Source organism: Microtus oregoni, unplaced genomic scaffold (genome assembly GCF_018167655.1).
Source record: "Microtus oregoni isolate MIOR12 unplaced genomic scaffold, Mior012 000011F_ref0000422, whole genome shotgun sequence".
In the NCBI taxonomy this organism is placed as follows: Eukaryota; Metazoa; Chordata; class Mammalia; order Rodentia; family Cricetidae; genus Microtus; species Microtus oregoni.
In genome coordinates this window covers 21,746,434-21,765,748 of record NW_024543070.1, presented here as the reverse complement: position 1 = coordinate 21,765,748, position 19,315 = coordinate 21,746,434, and the positions used below count along the sequence as shown (strand labels likewise).

The window sequence follows — 19,315 nt, the reverse complement described above, 5'->3', positions numbered from 1 at the left end:
CTGCCTTTTCTGATTTATTTGCATCGGTATAGAATGTATTGGTTCCAGTTAATTGGTGTGCCACATACAATATGGGGTAAGATTCAAGTAGTTCTCTTTATATGGTTAATTCTATTGTTTTTGGGATACTTGCTCTTAATCTCTCCTAAATAATTATTACAAGCTCTTTGCCAGGGTTCATTGTCTTCTCATATAAGTATCGTTTTGCATTTTACATTGGCATTTTCAAAAGCCAGTGATTTAATATGTACTTGTCTAGCTTCTAGGTTTTTTATTCTTATCTGTGCAGCCTTAGTTAATCTTTGTAAAAAGGCACTAAAGGGTTCTCTTTGGCTCTGTTTAACCTTAATATATGATTCAGTTATTTTTGCTGGTTCTTGAATCCTGTCCCAAGCATTTAAGGCTGCTCTGTGGCATAGGTTCAAGATGTGTTCATCATAAAGAGCTTGAACCTGTGGGTCAGCATAAAGGCCCTTGCCAAGATTTTGATCGTGGGAAAGCCTCAGATCCCTTTTTTTTTCTCTGTTGTCTAAATTTTTTGCCTCTTCTCACTAGTAGCATTTTGCATTTTAGTTGCAGCCAATCTTAGGACCACTGCAATTAATTGAAGCCAATCATGTGGTGTATCCTTATTGCTTAAAGCACACATCTTTAGCATCTCCCAACAAATGGTGAATGTAAGCCATAAGATACTACTGCCTGAGCCAGGCAGTGGTGTTGCTCACCTTTAATCCCAGGACTTGGGAGGTAGAGGCAGGCAGATCTCCGTGAGTTTCAAGCCAGTCGGTTCTACAAGGGCTAGAACCAGGGCAGGCTCCAAAGCTACAGAGCAACCCTGTCTTGACAAACCAACACAAACAAACAAACAAATAAATAAAAGATACTACTGTTTGCTTAGTTTCTTTTATATCGTTCATACCTATACGTTTCCATCTACTGTCTTTGTATTATTTTGGTTTTTTAGTGTTTGATAGTTTGTTAGAGGTGATTACATAGCTAAAACTCTTGTTAAATCATCTCTGATTCTGACAAATACTGGCGATGTTAAATCCTGTCCTTGTATTTTTTCTCTCTGCTCATGAGTTCCATTAATTTTCTCAATCGTTTCAAATCTTTATACCACTGTCTTTTGTAAAGCCTAAATCTCTTGATCTGTGAATATTTACAGTGATTTCATTGACTCACATAACCTCTCGTCATTCCATGGTATGAAATTTTTCATTAAGGGTAACTTCTCATTCTTGGATATTATTTAGATGGTGTGCATATTACCTTCCTGGAGAGATACTTATCTGCTAACTTATAACTTTTTAACTATTTTGATTGTCAAATCTTTTAGATAACTTCTCAGCACCTTTTGACATAGATTGAATTTTGTCTGTCAAATTAATGTTATCCTTTTCAATGGTATTAATTTTTTTCAGGTAACTTTTGATAATCGATGGTATTAATCTTGTCAGCTAGTTGTTCATTATTAGTTTGTAAAGACTGTATCATTTCTAAAAGTGTCTGATTCTTGGCTCTGTTATCAAACCATTTTCTTAAGGATATAATGTGAAAACAAAGCTAAGTCCCAATATCAGATAAATGGATGTATTAGAATAACCACATAAGCCTTGCAGAATGCAAAAAGGTTATTAAATTTCTGGATGGTGATATTGTTTGTCATTATATACCTTTCAAGTTTGTTTATTTATTAATCAAATAAAGCTACCTGTTATGAGATTTCAGTAAATTGTTGTAGGTGTAATAATCTTTATTTACCAGCATGTGTTGCAGTTGCTGCCGCATTGTTGAGAGACACAACTTTTAGGTTCTGAGTTGGTGTCTGCTTAAATACTGTATCCTTTGCTTGACAAATTAAGGGCAATTAAATCGATTCTGTACATAGAGTTTTTTGGTGGCCAGAATATCAAGGAACCTAGCGCTCATGATTGGGGAACATAAACCAGAAGCTGCACAAGTTGCCACATAGCAGGGAAAGCAGTGGGGAGCTTATGTGAGCCCAGGAAATTGCCAAATCATTGCATGGTAGTTCCACTGTAGCAGGGTTTTGAAAAAAAAAAACCACTTAGTAGATGAAATCAAGCCAGGTGGGCTGGGATGGGAGACCTTCTAGCCGTGGACCTTTTGTGCTGGTCCTGGTAGGTGTGGAGTTGGGATTCACATGGGCACCAGATATAGATGTACACTATAAAGTAATCTCACACTAGCTCAGAATTGAGTATAATAAAGGGTTCTTTATTTAGGGGTAGACTCATAGATCACAGTCCTCTGCACAAGTAGGGAACAGGAACTGAATCCAGCAGCTGAGAGAGATACCATGCAAAGTTTATATCTACATCTAAGTACAAGAGACCACGCCCAAATGGGCTGGTAGCTTAAAGGCTATTGGCTGAAGGAGTTTTCACAGCAATCAACTACCCTTTTACTAAGTTACATAGATAGTAGATATCTGCTCAGTTCATTTGCAGAATCCCTTTCCCTCTCTTCCTTCCTTCCTTCCTTCCTTCCTTCCTTCCTCCCTTTCTCCTTCCCTCCTTCCTTCTTTGTTTTTTGAGAGGTTGGGAAAAGAAGTGGAAAATTATACTTCAAACAAGAAGTTGGAAAAGAACTTCTAATAGTGTGGAAAAATTTACAAGAGTTTCAAATGTTTTGATTAAGAATTATTGCCAGATGGTGGTGGTACACACCTTTGATGTCAGCACTCAGGAGACAGAGGCCAGGCTGATCTCTTGAGTTTAAGGCCAGTCTGGTCTACTGAGAGAGTTCTAGGACAGCCAGGGCTACACAGAGAATCCCTATCTTGAAAAACCAAACCAACCAACCAAACATCACCCCCCCCATAAAGACCCCCAACAATTTAGCTACCAGTGTCTATGAACCATGACAACAGCCAGCATGGTATGACAACCCTAAGGATGCAGTAGTGACACACATACGTTGGTGGTAACCAACAGCTCTCTAATTGGATTTAAGACCAACTCAACAAATAGAAACTCATGTCTAGTACTGGAAACCTAACCAGCTACTCAGGGCTAGTGAAATCATAGATCTTGGAGGAGAACCTAATTCTCTACTCTGCTAAACCAGCACAATCCCTAACAGCATTCTAAATACTTGTTCTTATACCCAGACTGGTCTGGCCAAGTCTAGTCTTCTACAAAGATTCAGAACTAACATTCCCTTTGTCCTTTCATCTGGGTTTCTGAGAAATTCTTGGTTCAGTGTCACTCCCAGTAGTTATCCAATACAAAACAGTCATACAAATAATAGATACAGACTGAGCAGGTTGTATATAGGAATATGAACACACACACATGCATGCACAAACACATGCACATGTACACTCAACTATTTTAAAAGGCCACGAATCATAAAAGGGGAGGGATGTTACATGGGAAGACTTGGACAGAGGAAAGGGAAGAGGGAATGATGTAATTATATTTTAATCTTAAAATATAAAATAATTTAATTAGCTACTATTCATTTCTACCTTTAAAAATATTTACTAAATTGAAGAGCATATTCAACACTATCTGCACAAGATAAAGATAGCTGTTTTAGGGTTTCTATTGCTGTGAAGAGACACCATGACTACAATAACTCTTACAAAGGAAAACATTTAATTGGGGCTGGTATACAGTTCAGGGGTTTAGTCTATTATCCTTATGGTGGGAAACATGGCAGCATGCAGGTTGCTGTGGTCCTGGATAGGTAGCTGAGAGTTCTATATCTGGATCAGCAGGCAGCAGAAAGAGAGAGTGACATTGGGCTTGACCTGAGCTCCTGAAACCTCAGGGCCTACTCCCAGTGGCATACTTCCTTCAGCAAGGCCACACATATTCATATAAGGTCACACTTCATAATAGTGCCACTCCCTATGGGTATATAGGGGGCATTGTCATTCAAATCACCATTACGACAGTTAATAAAAATATTTAATAGCCCTCTTCCAGTCTGAGTGCAAACATACTATAAGCTTTTTCTCCACCATGAGACAGGGTCTCATCATGTAGACCTTGCTCTTCTGGAACTTTCTTTCTTTTTTTTTTCTTGGTTTTTCTTTTTCTTTTTTTAAATTTATTTATTTATTAAGGATTTCTGCCTCCTCCCCGCAACCGCTTCCCATTTCCCTCCCCCTCCCCCGATCAAGTCCCCCTCCCTCATCCACTAGAAGAGCAATCAGGGTTCCCTGACCTGTGGGAAGCCCAAGGACCGCCCACCTCTATCCAGGTCTCCAAACTGCCTAGGCTCCCCCAAAGCCAGTATGTGTAGTAGGATCAAAAACCAACTGCCATTGTTCTTGAGTTCTCAGTATTCCTCATTGTCCGCTATGTTCAGCTAGTCCGGATTTATCCCATGCTTTTTCAGACCTAGGCCAGCTGGCCTTGGTGAGTTCCCGATAGAACATCCCCATTGTCTCAGTGTGTGGGTGCACCCCTCGTGGTCCTGAGTTCCTTGCTCGTGCTCCGTCTCAAGCCAGACCCAAAAAAGGAACATGGGATGTACTCACTCATATTTGGTTTCTAGCCATAAATAAAGGACATTGAGCTTATAATTCATGTTCCTAGAGAAGCTAAATAAGAAGGTGAATCCAAAGACAAACACATAGGCATCCTCATGAATATTAACCTTCATCAGGCGATGAAAGGAGACAGAGACAGAGACCCACATGGGATCGCCGGACAGAAATCTCAAGGTCCAAATCAGGAGCAGAAGGAGACGGAGCACGAGCAAGGAACTTTCTTTGTAGACTAGATTGGTCTTAAATTTATAGAGATCTGCCTACGTCTGCCTCTTAAGTGCTGAGATTAAAGACATGCACTACCATGCCCAGAACTATATAGGCTTTTTGTTTGGAGACATTATCGAAGATGTGTGCTTTTATGTAACAAAGTAGATTTTTTTTTTTTTTTTGATTTTCGAGACAGGGTTTTTCCGTAGCTTTTGGTTCCTTTCCTGGAACTAGCTCCTGTAGACCAGGCTGGCCTCGAACTCACAGAGATCCACCTGCCTCTGCCTCCCGAGTGCTGGGATTAAAGGCGTGCACCACCACCGTCCGGCAACAAAGTAGATTTTCAAAATGGAAGTTTTTCATAACAGCACAGAATGAGCATATAAAGTCTTTAAATAATCATCATAAGACTTGGTATGCTAAGTATTTTGGTGCCTATATTTCTAAATTTCATATGTATTGGTAAGGTTCTGGCACAATAATACACTTAAAGACATAACTCAGCAATTTGATTTCAGGAAAGGCCAATTGATAAAAGTAATTAGTACATTTTAAACATTGAACAGCAGATAACTTTTGCTAGTGTCTAAATAGATGGGTCATAATCTAAACATAGGTTGCAAGTCACTCAAACTTGTGGCTGATGAAATTCGACTTTAGCGTTTCCATGAAAACGTCAATAGCCACATTCAGCAGGCTGACACACTGGCCAATTATGCACAACAAATTAAGTTTTACCTGAAGTTCCACTCTAGGTCAGTGGCAGCTGACACCCCAGGTTTATTGAAACAGTAGTTATTTCTGTGACCACTGGAATCTTTGCAGTGATGCCACATTTAAGGATAGTACGTCTCCAGATGCAAAAGTTGTTTGTTATTAAAATCTTCATTCTCTGTTGTTATGAATTGCACTAATGAATTATACTTTCATCTTCTTATTTCATTCCACCTTTATTGAATGCTAGGCCCAAAAGCACTGGTGCTCTCCCAAGACCTGCAGTATAGGGGACAGCAGTCAAATATCCAGCCTCCTCACAAAGTCATCAGCAGTCTGGTTGGATGGTAGTGTACTGTCTGTCATCAAAAGGATAGCCCAGAACTTGAGTGCCTTCTTTCTCCACCAGAGTAATAAGTTGCTCTACGTACTCATACTATTGTGGTGACACCACACACACACACACACACACACGTGTTTGTTTTTGGGTCTCACCCCCCCCCCCCCCCGACAGGGTCTCAGTTTATAGTCGTGGCAGGCCTGGAACTTGCAATGAGACCAGGATGGTTCAAGCTCATAGAGATCTGCCTGTCTCTGAAGGGTTGTGGCACCAGGCCAGGCCAACACTGTACTTAAATTCCTCTATAAACTTAAGGTCACATTGGTTGGATTGTGTGTAACCAGGACAGTTCATTCAAGCCATGTTAATTTAGTTTAACAAAACAAAAACCAGAAGGCATCCAGTAGGGTTACAAAAGAAGAATTTTAAAAATCAGTTGTAGAAATGATGCAGAAAACCCTAAATCCACTTCTGAATTCTACTTCAGAATTCTACTTGAAAATTTCAGTGTTTGGAGTATGTACTTGGAAGAAGTGGGGAATGAAAGAAACAGGAAGCAGGGATTTCAGTCTAGTAACACTGAAGCATTATAAAAGAAACACACTGAGGTTTACTCCACCCAGGCCTGAGCTCTTGTAAAATTTTAGCTCAGTGTTCAGGTTATCCACTCTCCTGGGGCTTCTTGGTGGAGTAGCAGTGAATTCCTACAGCTCACTTTCTCCATAGAGTTCATGCTCTGCCTAGCAGTAATCTCCACTGCCTTCCAGAAACTGTGTGTGACCACGCACACCACAGAAAAGGAGCTTGTTTACTCCCCGAAGGTTGTAGCCTGTCCTGAGTGGTGCAGGAGGAGACAGTGCAGGTGGCAGGTAACTAGAAGCTAAACATCCTTCTTTTTAAAGTGGGTGATTATATAATATACAATGCTAATTATGGTGGTGATAAGAGTAGTAGTTGTACTTTTTATGTTGATTTTATTTTTATATCAATCTTTGCTGTAAGAGAACATAGTCAAAAGTTAAAGAATATATGATTATATAGTTATAGGACATCCTGTCAAGGTCCCTTTATAGTATGTTCCTCATGTTGTAGTGACCCTCAACCATAAAATTATTCCATTGTTGCTGCATAACTGTAATTATACTACTGTATTAATTGTAATGCAAGTATTTGATATGCAAGATATCTAATATACAGGCTCCCAAATATCTAATATGCAGGTTGTTCGGCTCCCAAAGGGGTTGTGACTCACAGGTTGGGAACCACTGCTCTCATGCCTAGCTTTTTGTTGTTTTGTGTGGGTGCTGCACTTCCGAATTCAGGTTCTTCATGCTTGTGTGGCAACTTTGTGAACTGGGCATCTCCCCAGGTCCCATGTGATACTTTAAAAAATGATGTCTCTATTTGTTAGTGTGAGTATATGTGTTCATGCACACGTGTGTAGAGAGCAGATTCAACCTTTGATGTTCTTCCTCAGGAGTATCCACTATGGTTTTCTTTTCTGTTCACCCCACCCCCACCCCAATTTCCGTCTTCTGAGACAATTTCTCACTTGGACCTGGGGCTCTTAGATTAAGCTAGGTTGGCCAGCCAGCAGACTCTGTGACTAACTTTGTATGTGACTTGGAACTGAACTCAGGTCCTCATGCTTGTGACTGAGCTGTCTCCCTAGCCAAGTGAACAGACTTTGTGTGCTTCTGTTGTATGTGTAAAAGTGGAAATGGTGATTTCCTACTGTGCACATTTCCACCACCACTCACGTTGTCTTTTTGCCCATGTCTGTCCTACTGAAGTGAAGCGGTCTGGCACTGCTGTTGGTCTCCATTTTCCTAATGAACTCATCTTACTCAACATTATCTAAGTGCTTCTGCCCTTGTGTATCCTCTTTGGAAAAAATCTCTACTGAAATCCTTTGTCCATCCTTTAATTGGATTATCTTATTGTTGAGTTATAATGATTTTTTTATATAATGTAGACTATATAAAAGTAGACCTTTATCAGATATAAATTTATTAATATATATTAAATAAATACATATTAATATATAATAAAATAGTTTATTTTCTCCTGTTCTTGGGGTTATTTTTTATTATTTTCATGCCATTTTTTGCGGAACTTTTAAAAATTTTGGTGGAAGTACAATTTATTTTTCTAGTATTACTTATCATTATGATTTGATATTAATGATTTGTGATTTTGGTATCATAAGATCCTTAAGAAAGTTGCCTAACCTAAGGCTATAAAGAAATACATATACTCACTTATAAGATTATATTAAATTAGCTTGTACACTGAATTGCTATGATGTCTTTGTGAAAACTCAGTTGACCCTGGGTGTTGGTTTACTTCTGGACTCAGTCCTACTCCACTGACCTGTGCCAGCTCTACAAATATTTTGATTATATTAACAAGTTTTAAAGATAGCAAGTGTAAGTCCCCTCACTTTTTTTTTTTGCAATAAATTGTTTAATTCTTTTGCCCCACTTGGAGTGCCACTTGAGGATTAGCTTTTCCATTTTTGAAAAAAGACCATTAGAATTTTGAAGGAGAGTGCATTTAATTTATAGGTGTGTGTGTGTGTGTGTGTGTGTGTGTGTGTGTGTGTGTGTGTGTTTGAGACAGGTTCTCATTGTGTAGCCCTGATTGTCCTGGAACTTACTGTATAGAGACCAGGCTGGCCTTGAACTCAGAGATCCCACCTGCCTCTGCCTCCCAGTGCTAGGATTAGATGCTAGTGTTATCACTCCAGACTTTAAGTGTAATTTCACACAACAGTGTTTTTTAGTTTTGTACTATACAAGCTTTAAATTTAAGTATATTCCTGCACACTTTTCTTTTTATGTTATTGACAGTAGAATTAATTTCTTTTCCACAATATCATTTGTTAGTGTATACAAATAGAAAGGACTGGAAGGGAGTAAAAACAACTAGAACAAAGACAGTGAAACAACTGATGTTGGTATTCTCATTGTGCTAAAGGGGTTGAATTTTATGACCTGTTGGTGCTGAGGTGCTGCGTGGATTTTACCCTTTATTCCATTAGTGCAGTCTGTTGTATTGATTCCTGTGTGTTGAACCTACCTGTTTTTATTGGATATATCTCATCTAGTCATGCTATATAATCTCTTAAAATTTTTAGGAAAGATTTATGTATATGAGTTTTTCCAGCGTATATGTATGTATGTAAGTAAGTATGTATGTGCACAGTATACCTCCCTGGCCACCAGGGATATCAGAAGAAGATGTCAGATCCTCTGGATCTGGAGTTAGGGATGGTTGTGAGCCACCACATGAGTGCTGGGAAATGAACCTGGGTCCTTCGCAAAAGCAGAAAATGCTCTTAACCACCGAGCCATCTATAGCCCCTGTAACCCTTCTTTTATGTACTACGTTATGTTTGCTAGTCTTTTATTGGATTTTTTTTTCACTGTGTAGCCCAGGCTGGCCTGCCTTTGGTTTTAAAATTTGTCTGTTGACAAGTTAGAGTTTGTTTTTAATCTGTTTACTTTTAACTTGTTTTTATTTTATTTATATTTTATATAATTTATATAAGGTATATCTGCTATTTCTGTGTTTTTGTGGGTCACATTTTCTTCTCATTTTCTCCCTTCTTTTTGTATATGTTTTGCAGTGTGCTGTTTTAAGTTTTTGTCTCTTTTGCTCTATTTTAGATTTGCTTTTTGGTGGTTTATCTTTAGAACTCAAACTGTTGTTGATTTGATACCAACCTACTTGCAAGAGCATACACAAACACATATATAATTGTATCTTTCCTCTCTCCTTACAGTTATACAAATTATATTGCTATAAAATTTATGCCAAGCAACAGTTATAATTATTTTTTATGCAATTTTCTTTAAAACAGTGTATTATTTTTCTGTTGCTGTTTTCATAGAAAAGAATTTATGTGGCAGGAAAACCGCACGTCGTTAGAAAGGCCTAATTACAAAATGCCACCTGGGAGCTGAGATTTGAGGAGGGTTATGATAAGGGCGCATTGTATCTGAGCTGTTTATACAAACAATATGCTTGTTGCTGATCACCTGCTTTTTTTGGATCCTGGAAGTTTAGTGTGTTGGGGAAGGGTACCTACACAATCAGGTCCTAATGTTAGGTATTCTGAAAAACTCAGAAATTATTTCTAGTGTACACACACATATCCTTCATTAATGTCAGTTATACTGTTATTTTTCTTTTTGTGGTTACCTCTTCTGGTTGTTATTAATTAATGTGTTCATCTTTTTTCCTTTTCAGGCAATAAATAATGCTGATGGGAGAACCATTTTCCTAATTTCCAAATTATTAAGCTGGTCGTCATAATGGGTAAGTTTAAGTTAAAAGCATTTAAAATATTTATAACTAAAGAATAGGATGAGGGAGAACATATTTATCTTATAAATTTATTTAGAAATTTATGATATAGTAGATTGATACCTGTGATATAGGAGATTTAGCTAGCATTTTACTTAATGGATTTTAAGGCTTAGGGAGAAGTATCACACACACACACACACAGATTGTAGAGGTTAAAAAGACCTTTAGAAAGTCTAGTTTTTGAGGGCTCAGCATACTCTCACTCTGTGTAAGGTTGGGTTAGGTGTGTAAACCAAAGCTTCACATTATCACTTTTAAAATTCTTCTTCCTCTTCTTTGTAGCCTTGAAGTCAGTGTCCCCTGATAGTCCAGGTTCTCCACTCTAAGTAGGTCTCTGGTAGCTCCAGATCGGGCACACTTTTACTGCTCCTGTTGGCATCTCACTCTTGTTTCTTTCATTTGCATTGCCACTTATATATTGAGTTGGTCTTTATAACCCTCCTGAAACAATATACACTCTAGTTACAAAACAAAGACCAGTCATTGCCTAAAGATACATAAAAGGAATGGGGAAATGGTATAATTATTATTTCAAACAAACAAAAAATACATACTGGAGTATTCACAGACAGTCATGACTGTTTAAAAGTGGCCATCACAACCTGGATGGATGTCTTGGAGCATGTAGTTAGTTTCAGCACTGAGGAGATGGAAGCGTGGGAGCGGGGATCTCTGAGTTCAAGGCCATTTTGGACTACAGAAAGTTCTAGGCTACATAATGAAACCCTGTCTCAAAACAAAGAAATCACACACACACACACACACACACACACACATACACACACACACACACACACACGGAATCACAGATACTTGAATATTTTGAGAATATTAATATATAATGAATATGTATACAATCTGTCAATTCAAAATTCAGTATTTGTTTGTTTGTTTGTTATTATTTAGACATAGGGCTTCTCTGTATTGCTCCAGCTGTCCTTGGGATTCACTTTCTATACCAGGCTGCCCTCAAACTCAAGGATCTTCTTTGCCTCTGCCTCTTGAGTGCTGGGATTAAAGGTGTGTGCCCCCATGCCTGGCATTCCTATACGCATTCCTTAAAAAAGTTATTTGAAATTAATTCCCAACCCTTTTCTGTTTTTATGCTCAATTGAGTGCAGGTGTCAAACATCTGCTTCTTTTTGTGCTTGTGCTTAGTCTGTGATCCTCAAGATATTTTCACTCCCTGTTGGGTCAATCCATGACCCTTCTGGCACCTGTTACCTTTCTCATCTGCCTAGCATACCATGGCAATCACAGGCATTCCTAACTAGAGTTATTAAGACAGTCCCTTTCTAGTTAGTGTGTGCACACTATGTTTGGTAGTTTGTGGAATTGTTAGCTCTCATCTGTCTTGTCAGAATCTCCAGTTTCCACCTTGGCAGGACCTTCTTAAGACCTGAATTTTGTTAAATGATCTTTTCCTTTTTTTATATATAATAAAAGGTATTTGTTTTCTTAACATGGAAATAAATATATGTGGGCATGAAAAGAGATTGGAGCTAAAGCTTTCGTAGGTATTTATTTGGCCACTGTGTTACTGAGTATATAAAAATGCCTAAATTCAAGTGCTAAAGATTTTTTTTTTTAATCAAAATAATCAGAACAAGATAGGTACATTTAAGTACTAGATTCTCATTCCAGTGTGGGATTAAGGCTCCTAACTTTTGTGTGTGTGTGTGTGTGTGTGTGTGTGTGTGTGTGTGTTTGAGACAGGGTTTCTCTATGTAACAGCCCTGGCTGTCCTGGAACTTGCTCTGTAGACCTGGTGGACCTTGAACTCACAGAGATCCACCTACCTCTGCTTCCTCAGTGCTGGGATTAAAGGCATGCGTCACCACTTCCTGGCTGGCCTCTGTTTTCTAAGAAATGAATTTATTTTATATTTTTGATTTTATTTATTATATATACAGTATTCTCAGTATTCTGTCTGCATGTATACCTGCAGGCCAGAAGAGGGCACTAGATATCACTACAAATAGCTGTGAGCCATCATGTGGTTGCTGGGAATTGAACTTAGGACCTTTGGAAGAACAAGCAGTGCTCTTAACCACTGAGCTATCTCTCCAGCCCCCTATATTTTTGATTTTAAATAAAAAATTTTTGTGCCTGGTGCCTACAGTGGATAATAGAGGTTATGGGATTGTCTGGAGTTACAGTTGTGAGCTACTGTGTGGGTGCTGGGAATGGAACCCCACTCCTCTGCAGGAAGAGCTGGTGCTCTTAACTGCTGAGCTGTCTCTTCAGCTCCACATTGTTATTGGTCTTTGTTGAGAAATATTTCAATTTATTTGTTTGTTTGTTTTCATAATTTATGTTTTTTTTTTTTTGATTTTTCGAGACAGGGTTTCTCCGTAGCTTTTGGTTCCTGTCCTGGAACTAGCTCTTGTAGACCAGGCTGGCCTCGAACTCACAGAGATCCACCTGCCTCTGCCTCCCGAGTGCTGGGATTAAAGGCGTGCGCCACCACCGCCCGGCTATGTGTTTGTTTTATGTGCATTGATATTTTGTCTGCATGTATGTCTGTGTGAAGGTGTCAGAAACCCTGGAACTAGAGTTACAGACAGTTGTGAGCTGCCATGTGGATGCTGGGAATTGAGCCCGGGTCCTCTGGAAGTAGTGCTCTGAACTACTGAGCCATCTCTCCAGCCTGATAAATAATTTTATGTTTGTAGTCTTTGGGGGAAGTTTGAGAGAACCCTTCAGAGCATTAGTAGGTAGTATCCAGAGAGAGCTTTTCTGATAGTTCTAAGTATCACATCTAGGAACACATCTCTAAGGTGAAGTCTGTGTTTTTAACATATAAATGCTAAAGGAAGATGTTTACATAAGGTTTATATTTTTACTCACTTTTAGTCAGGTTTTGATGCCTGATGTTTCGTTTGGGAGTCATAGAAAAGAATTTGTTCCAGCTGATATGTTTTGATGCAAGGTGTTAAATCAGTAAATGAATTAGAATGGCATTTACTTTCCCTACAAATGTGTCATGTATAGAGGGCTTGGAGAGAGCTCAGCAGCGAAGAGCACGGCTTTAGGGGATTAACACCTCTACCTCTGGCCTCCATGGGCACCTGCACTCATATATACTTACTTATCCACACACAAACACATACATACACTCAATTAAAAGTAATAGAAATAATATAAAATAACAAGTAAAATATTTAAAACAAAAATAAATGTCTCATGTGTGGATACTTAGTTTATGTTGAACTTGAGTCTTACGCAGATTGATATTAGCTGTTCTCAGAAGTGGTATTTTGTATTTACTTAAAACACAACATTTGGCAGGTTGATCCCTGTGAATTCAAAGCGAGCCTGATATACATAGTGAGTTCCAGGACAGCCAGGGCTACATAGAGAGACCCTGTCTCCAACAGCAACAACAGCAACAAATTTATATAATCTATGAGTATGTTCTACATGTTTGGAGGTGGCCATAAGGGCCAGAAGAGTGTACAGGATTCTAGAGTCACAGGTGGTTGTAAGCTGCTCAGTGTGAGTACTGGGAACTAAACTTGAATATTCTGGAAGAGTAGCAAGCCCTCTTAACTGCTGAGCCATCTCTCTAGTCCAGCTAATTCATCTTTAAACTCAATTACATTATAAATTCTGCTTCTTGTCTATGATGAATATATGTTGAAATTACAGTTTTGTGTATGTGTTCTTTTAAAAAATACCTAGATGATCAGCAAGCTTTGAATTCAATCATGCAAGATTTGGCTGTCCTTCATAAGGCTAGTCGGCCAGCATTATCTTTACAGGAAACCAGAAAAACAAAACCTTCATCACCAAAAAAACAGGTATCTATTTCAATAATACCTAAAACATTTCATTTTTATTATTTTTAAATTACGTGTATTTGTGTGTCTGTGTGGGTATGTGGGTGAAATTGTAGGTGCCTGTAGAGATCAGCAATAATGGAACCCCCTAGTGCTGGAGTTGGAGGTGGTTGTGAGCTGTCTGACATGAGTGTTAGGAGTTGAGCTTGTGTCTTCTGCAAGACCAGTATGTAGTAACCACTGCACCACCTTTCTAGTCCCAAGATCAGTAATATTTAATAACTATATTTGTTGTTTCATAACTTTCATTTCATAGCCTGATCTTGTAAAGACTTCTTTTATACTTTGAATCAAATGTTGTGTTTAATATAAATTATCTGGTATGTTTGCTTTTTTAATTTTGTCTTATTTACAACATTTAATGTGATACAGTGTAAATGCTGTGTATAGGTAGAATATTGAAATAACAAAAAATGAATACATGTTTTAAAAGCTATATGATAATTGCATAAGTTTTTATTTCACCTATTCTTCAAGCATCTAAGATAAACAATTTATTTTCCCAGAAGTCATTTCTGAATACTTAGAAATGTGATGATTTTGATTCCTATAAACAAGATTAGTATGAGGTGGAAAGCATGGAAAGTAGAATTTTAGAGTTCCTCTTATGTCTGTTTTTACTTCCCATAGTTTCAGTTACTCATGGTTGGCTTAGGTCAAAAAATAACAGGTATGATATTGTATAGATAAGCAGATCATAAGTTTTAAATTTCATGCCATTTGAAGTAGCACAGTGAAATCTCACACTATCCTGCCCTACTTTGCGTAGGACATGAATTCTACCTCTGTGTGTGTTGTATCCATGTTTGTTACTTAGAAGCTATTTAACTTATTGGATTGACTACCGAAATATGAGAAAAAAAGAGACTGACAATTTGAACATTCAGAAAAGAAGCTTTAAAGTACTTCCTTTAAGAAAAAAGGAGAAAGTTCTGAATTTAATAAGGATAAACCACGACAAACAACAAGCATATGTTCAGATGCCTTGAAACATACAGATGAAGAAGATCTATAGTATAGCATTCTGTATGTCCTTGGGTTCAGGTCATTTGAATATGTTGGTGCTCTTTCCTTATTGTCAGATCTGACAGTGTAGTCTCACCTCAGCTTTTTGACAGACATCAGGTGATTAGAATTATACTTTGAAAATGAAACCCCCTCTCTTGTGCTCTGTGTCCAATGAGTAGGCTAATAACTAATATCTTCATTTTATTATAGAATGATGTCCGAGTCAAATTTGAACACAGAGGAGAAAAAAGGTAAGTAAGGAAATGTTACACATCAATTAAATCATACAATAAAACATGTGTTCCAACTAAGCTATTAAATATTCTTTTAGATTTGAATGAAGTTTTGTGATTTTAAAATTAAAAATGGAATAGTCTTTGGTAATGTGTGACACTCACCTAGACCGAAGAGAAATAGAATATGTCAGGTGCCTGCTGACCATTGGAAATACTGAATGTGCTTGCTTTGCAATATCAGGAAGTAAATAAAATTGTCTCATACTACACACTTTAAAATTTTACTCTTTACTTTTATTTTTCCTGAGTTCAATTTTTGAGTGTTCTCAAGAGATTTCAATGCCATGACATGTGTTTTGTTAATAATGTTTTTTACAGTGAGTTGAATGGTGACTGCAGACTATTTATTTAGCATGATTGTAAGCCTAGCCTTCTATGACTGGTGTCCGACTAGTATATGTACCTCAGGGCGAAATAACTGACAAAAAGATCTAATAGGAGGTACAATTTTTTGTTGTTGTTGTTATTAGTGACTCATAATGTTAATGAAGGCTTGTTAGTCTTAAGGAATTTAAAATGGCTCATAAGTCATATAACTCGAAGATGTGAATATAATTCACCAGAGATACTGGGGGAAAAAAAGTATACTTGACAAACTGTAAAACTATTATCTAAGCTGTGAGGTGGTGGTGCGTGCCTTTAGTCCCAGCACTCAGGAGGCAGAGGCAGGTGGATCTCTGTGAGTTCAAGGCCAGCCTGCTCTACAAAGCAAGTTCCAGAACAGCCAGAGCTGTTCCAGAACACAGAGACACCTTGAGAAACCAAAAACCAAACCACACCAAATGAACAAACAAACTAAAACCTATTGTCTAGTAATGTATTCCCTGTTTGACATTATTTTCTGGGTCTTTGCTAGCTTTTCTGTTTCCTCAGCTCTGGATTTTGTATGTGATATGCCCTAATACTATAAAAAGGGAGCACGGAAGTGGCTTCTCCCCTGAGAAGCTAATCTAACATGGTTCTCTCTAGACTTAGTGCATGTTCTCTGCGCTGGCCACGCCTCAGGAATAGAAGAAGCAAATATCATAATTTTATTTCACTTCAGTCCTTTAGAGTCTTAGAGTTGCTTAGATAGTAAATGTGCTAAAATGTTGAATTAATAAGGATCCAGAAATCAAATTTGATCTCCACAGAATGGATAACTTACTATCTTAACAATTTCACTGCATTCTGTTACAAATATGTCACATAGTTAATTAAATTCACTTTCCTATGTATTCCCTGTTTGACATTATTTTCTGGGTCTTTGCTAGCTTTTCTGTTTCCTCAGCTCTGGATTTTGTATGTGATATGCCCTAATACTATAAAAAGGGAGCACGGAAGTGGCTTCTCCCCTGAGAAGCTAATCTAACATGGTTCTCTCTAGACTTAGTGCATGTTCTCTGCGCTGGCCACGCCTCAGGAATAGAAGAAGCAAATATCATAATTTTATTTCACTTCAGTCCTTTAGAGTCTTAGAGTTGCTTAGATAGTAAATGTGCTAAAATGTTGAATTAATAAGGATCCAGAAATCAAATTTGATCTCCACAGAATGGATAACTTACTATCTTAACAATTTCACTGCATTCTGTTACAAATATGTCACATAGTTAATTAAATTCACTTTCCTAAGTAGATGCTTTACACTGGTTTTTAATATTTATGTGATTATGAATTAGACTTTGAGAATCTTTAAAAAATTATAAATTAGCATAGAACAAATTTTAGTGGTTCTGTTTTAAATTTTATATTGAAATAATTTTTTGTATTTTATTAAAAGTGTGTTATAATTTTCACTTTTTTTTTCATTATTTGATTTTTTTGAGACCGGGTTTCTCTGTGTAGCCTTGACTGTCCTGGAACTTGCTCTGTAGACCAGGTAGACCTGAAACTCACAGGGATCTGCCTGCCTCTGTCTCTGAGTGTTGGAATTAAAGGTGTGTGCCACCACCTCTCATCTTTTTTTTTTTTTAAACTTATGTGTTTTTTATGTGCACTGGTATTTTCTCTGTGTGTATGTCTATGCGAAGGTGTCAGATCCCCTGGAGTTACAGACACTTGTAAGGTGTCATGTGGGTTCTGGGGATTAAACCTGGGTCCTATGGAAGAGCCAGTGCTCTTAACTGCTGAGCCATCTTTCTAGCCCTTAATTTTTTCTTATAATGAAACAACTGTTGTAAGTATATTGTTTATTACAAAGAAAATAAAATATTTTAAAATTATTTTCCTGTAGAATTCTGCAGGTTACCAGACCAGTTAAACTAGAAGATCTGAGGTCTAAGTCTAAAGTTGCCTTTGGGCAGTCTATGGATCTACACTATACCAACAATGAGGTAAATGTGTGCCATTTCACTTTAGTAGTCTCTATTCTGGACAGTTCATGTGTTCATGTAAGAGGCTGTACTTTGATTTGGTGACTAGGAAAAGAGTGGTCCGTTAGATGACTGATGTGACATGTTTGTGTGAAAATAGTTGAGTAAGAATATACAGTAGCAGGATAGGCAGCACCTCGCCACTTTCTGCTTTAGTTTTTTTCCTTTTACTCTATGTACGCAGTGAATTTACTTTTTTTGGGCCTATAGAGCTTTGGGAGTCAACTGTATTAAAACTTAGGATCATTGGATGGTGTTTAGGATGTTTTTTTATTCCTATATATATTTAACTATTTTTATTTATTTTTCTGTGCATGGATGTTTTGTCTGCATGTGTGTCAATGTGAGGGTACCAGATTCCTGGAGCTGGAGTTACAGACAGTTGTGGATGCTGGGCATGGAACCTGGGTCCTTTGGAAGAACAACTAGTGCTCTTAATCACTGAGGCATCTCTTCATGCCCCTTTCCTATGTTATTTATGTTTGGGGTCAGTACATATGGTCTTGAGGCTCACTATGTTTTTGGGAAACCCTTTTAATCTTGAGATTAGAACTGTATTAGATAGTAACTGGACTTTCTTTTTAGTTAATTTTTTTAATCTTTGGAAAATGCTTTTTATTGGCCTAATGTTATGATTTGTGAGTTGCAGCCTTTTATGGGGTAGGCATTACAGATTTGTAGAAGAAGCAGATAGATGAGTTGAAAATTTTTTTAAGGAAATACATAAACTCTTGTGACAATGAATAAAAGAGAAGTCAAAGATGGGAGTGACGGTGCCTGCTTTAATCCCAGTACTTGGTAGCAGGGGCAAGTTGGAGGCCGAGGCAGGCAGGCATGGTAAGTTTCAGAACAGTCAGGTGTGGTAATTGGGGCGGCGGCGGGGCTGCGTCCCCAACACCCCAGCCGCCTGCCCGGCTAGCTTATGCCCGAAATAATTACACGGAAACTGTATTCATTTAATTACTGCTTGGCCCATTCTCTTCTAGGCTAATTCTCACATATTAATTTAGCCCATTTTTAATCATCTGTGTGTAGCACCCCAAGGTGCGCTTACCGGGGAGATTCTAGCCTATGTCCATCCTGGGTTGGAGCTTCATCCTGGGAGCGGGGCATGGCGTCTCTGCTGAGGCGTCTGCTCCGGAGAGCAGAGCTGTGGAGTCTCTGACCTCACTTCCTCTTCCTCCCAGCATTTTGTTCTGTTTACTCCACCCACAGGGCCAAGCAGTTTCTTTATTGGCCAATGACCTTCCTCCATCAGTCAGGTCTACATAGAGACCCTGTCTCAAAAAACTTGAAACAAAAAAGGTCTGTGGGTATCCTCTTTACACTATTAAGGAAAAACTAGCTGAGATAATATTTATACCGAGATTTAATATTTAAAGCCAGCCCTCCAAAGAGTTTCAGGGGAAGAACAGAAGATGGAGCAGCTTGAGAACAGTGTGAATAGCAGGTGTACCAGTGGAGATGGAGAGAAGAGAGAGGTGACCCGAAAACTTCAGCAGACAAAATACATGAAGCCTGTGCAAATAAAGTATTTCAGAATAGCTCCGAAAGGAAAATACTTTTCTTCACTTTCTTCATATGTATTTAATAGAGTTTGAAGAAAATACTCCTTTAAACATAAAAGGCACAGAATTCCTCACCACAGTAGC

At 38.1% G+C, this 19,315-nt stretch overlaps 1 protein-coding gene across 3 annotated transcripts in view; it reads left to right on the top strand.

Annotated features, from left to right (window-relative positions):
- Map3k2 (mitogen-activated protein kinase kinase kinase 2) overlaps positions 1-19,315 on the top strand; it is a 79,923-nt gene that overhangs the window by 36,088 nt on the left and 24,520 nt on the right. For 2 of the 3 annotated variants that reach the window (XM_041660641.1, XM_041660640.1), the window contains exons 2-5: positions 10,047-10,115; positions 13,851-13,969; positions 15,227-15,267; positions 17,525-17,624. In XM_041660641.1, coding sequence (XP_041516575.1) covers positions 10,112-10,115; positions 13,851-13,969; positions 15,227-15,267; positions 17,525-17,624 — 264 coding nt within the window. In that variant the 5' untranslated portion in view covers positions 10,047-10,111. Of the gene's footprint in view, positions 1-10,046; positions 10,116-13,850; positions 13,970-15,226; positions 15,268-15,715; positions 15,754-17,524; positions 17,625-19,315 lie in introns of those variants that run through there. The other variant, XM_041660642.1, reaches the window with a different exon arrangement.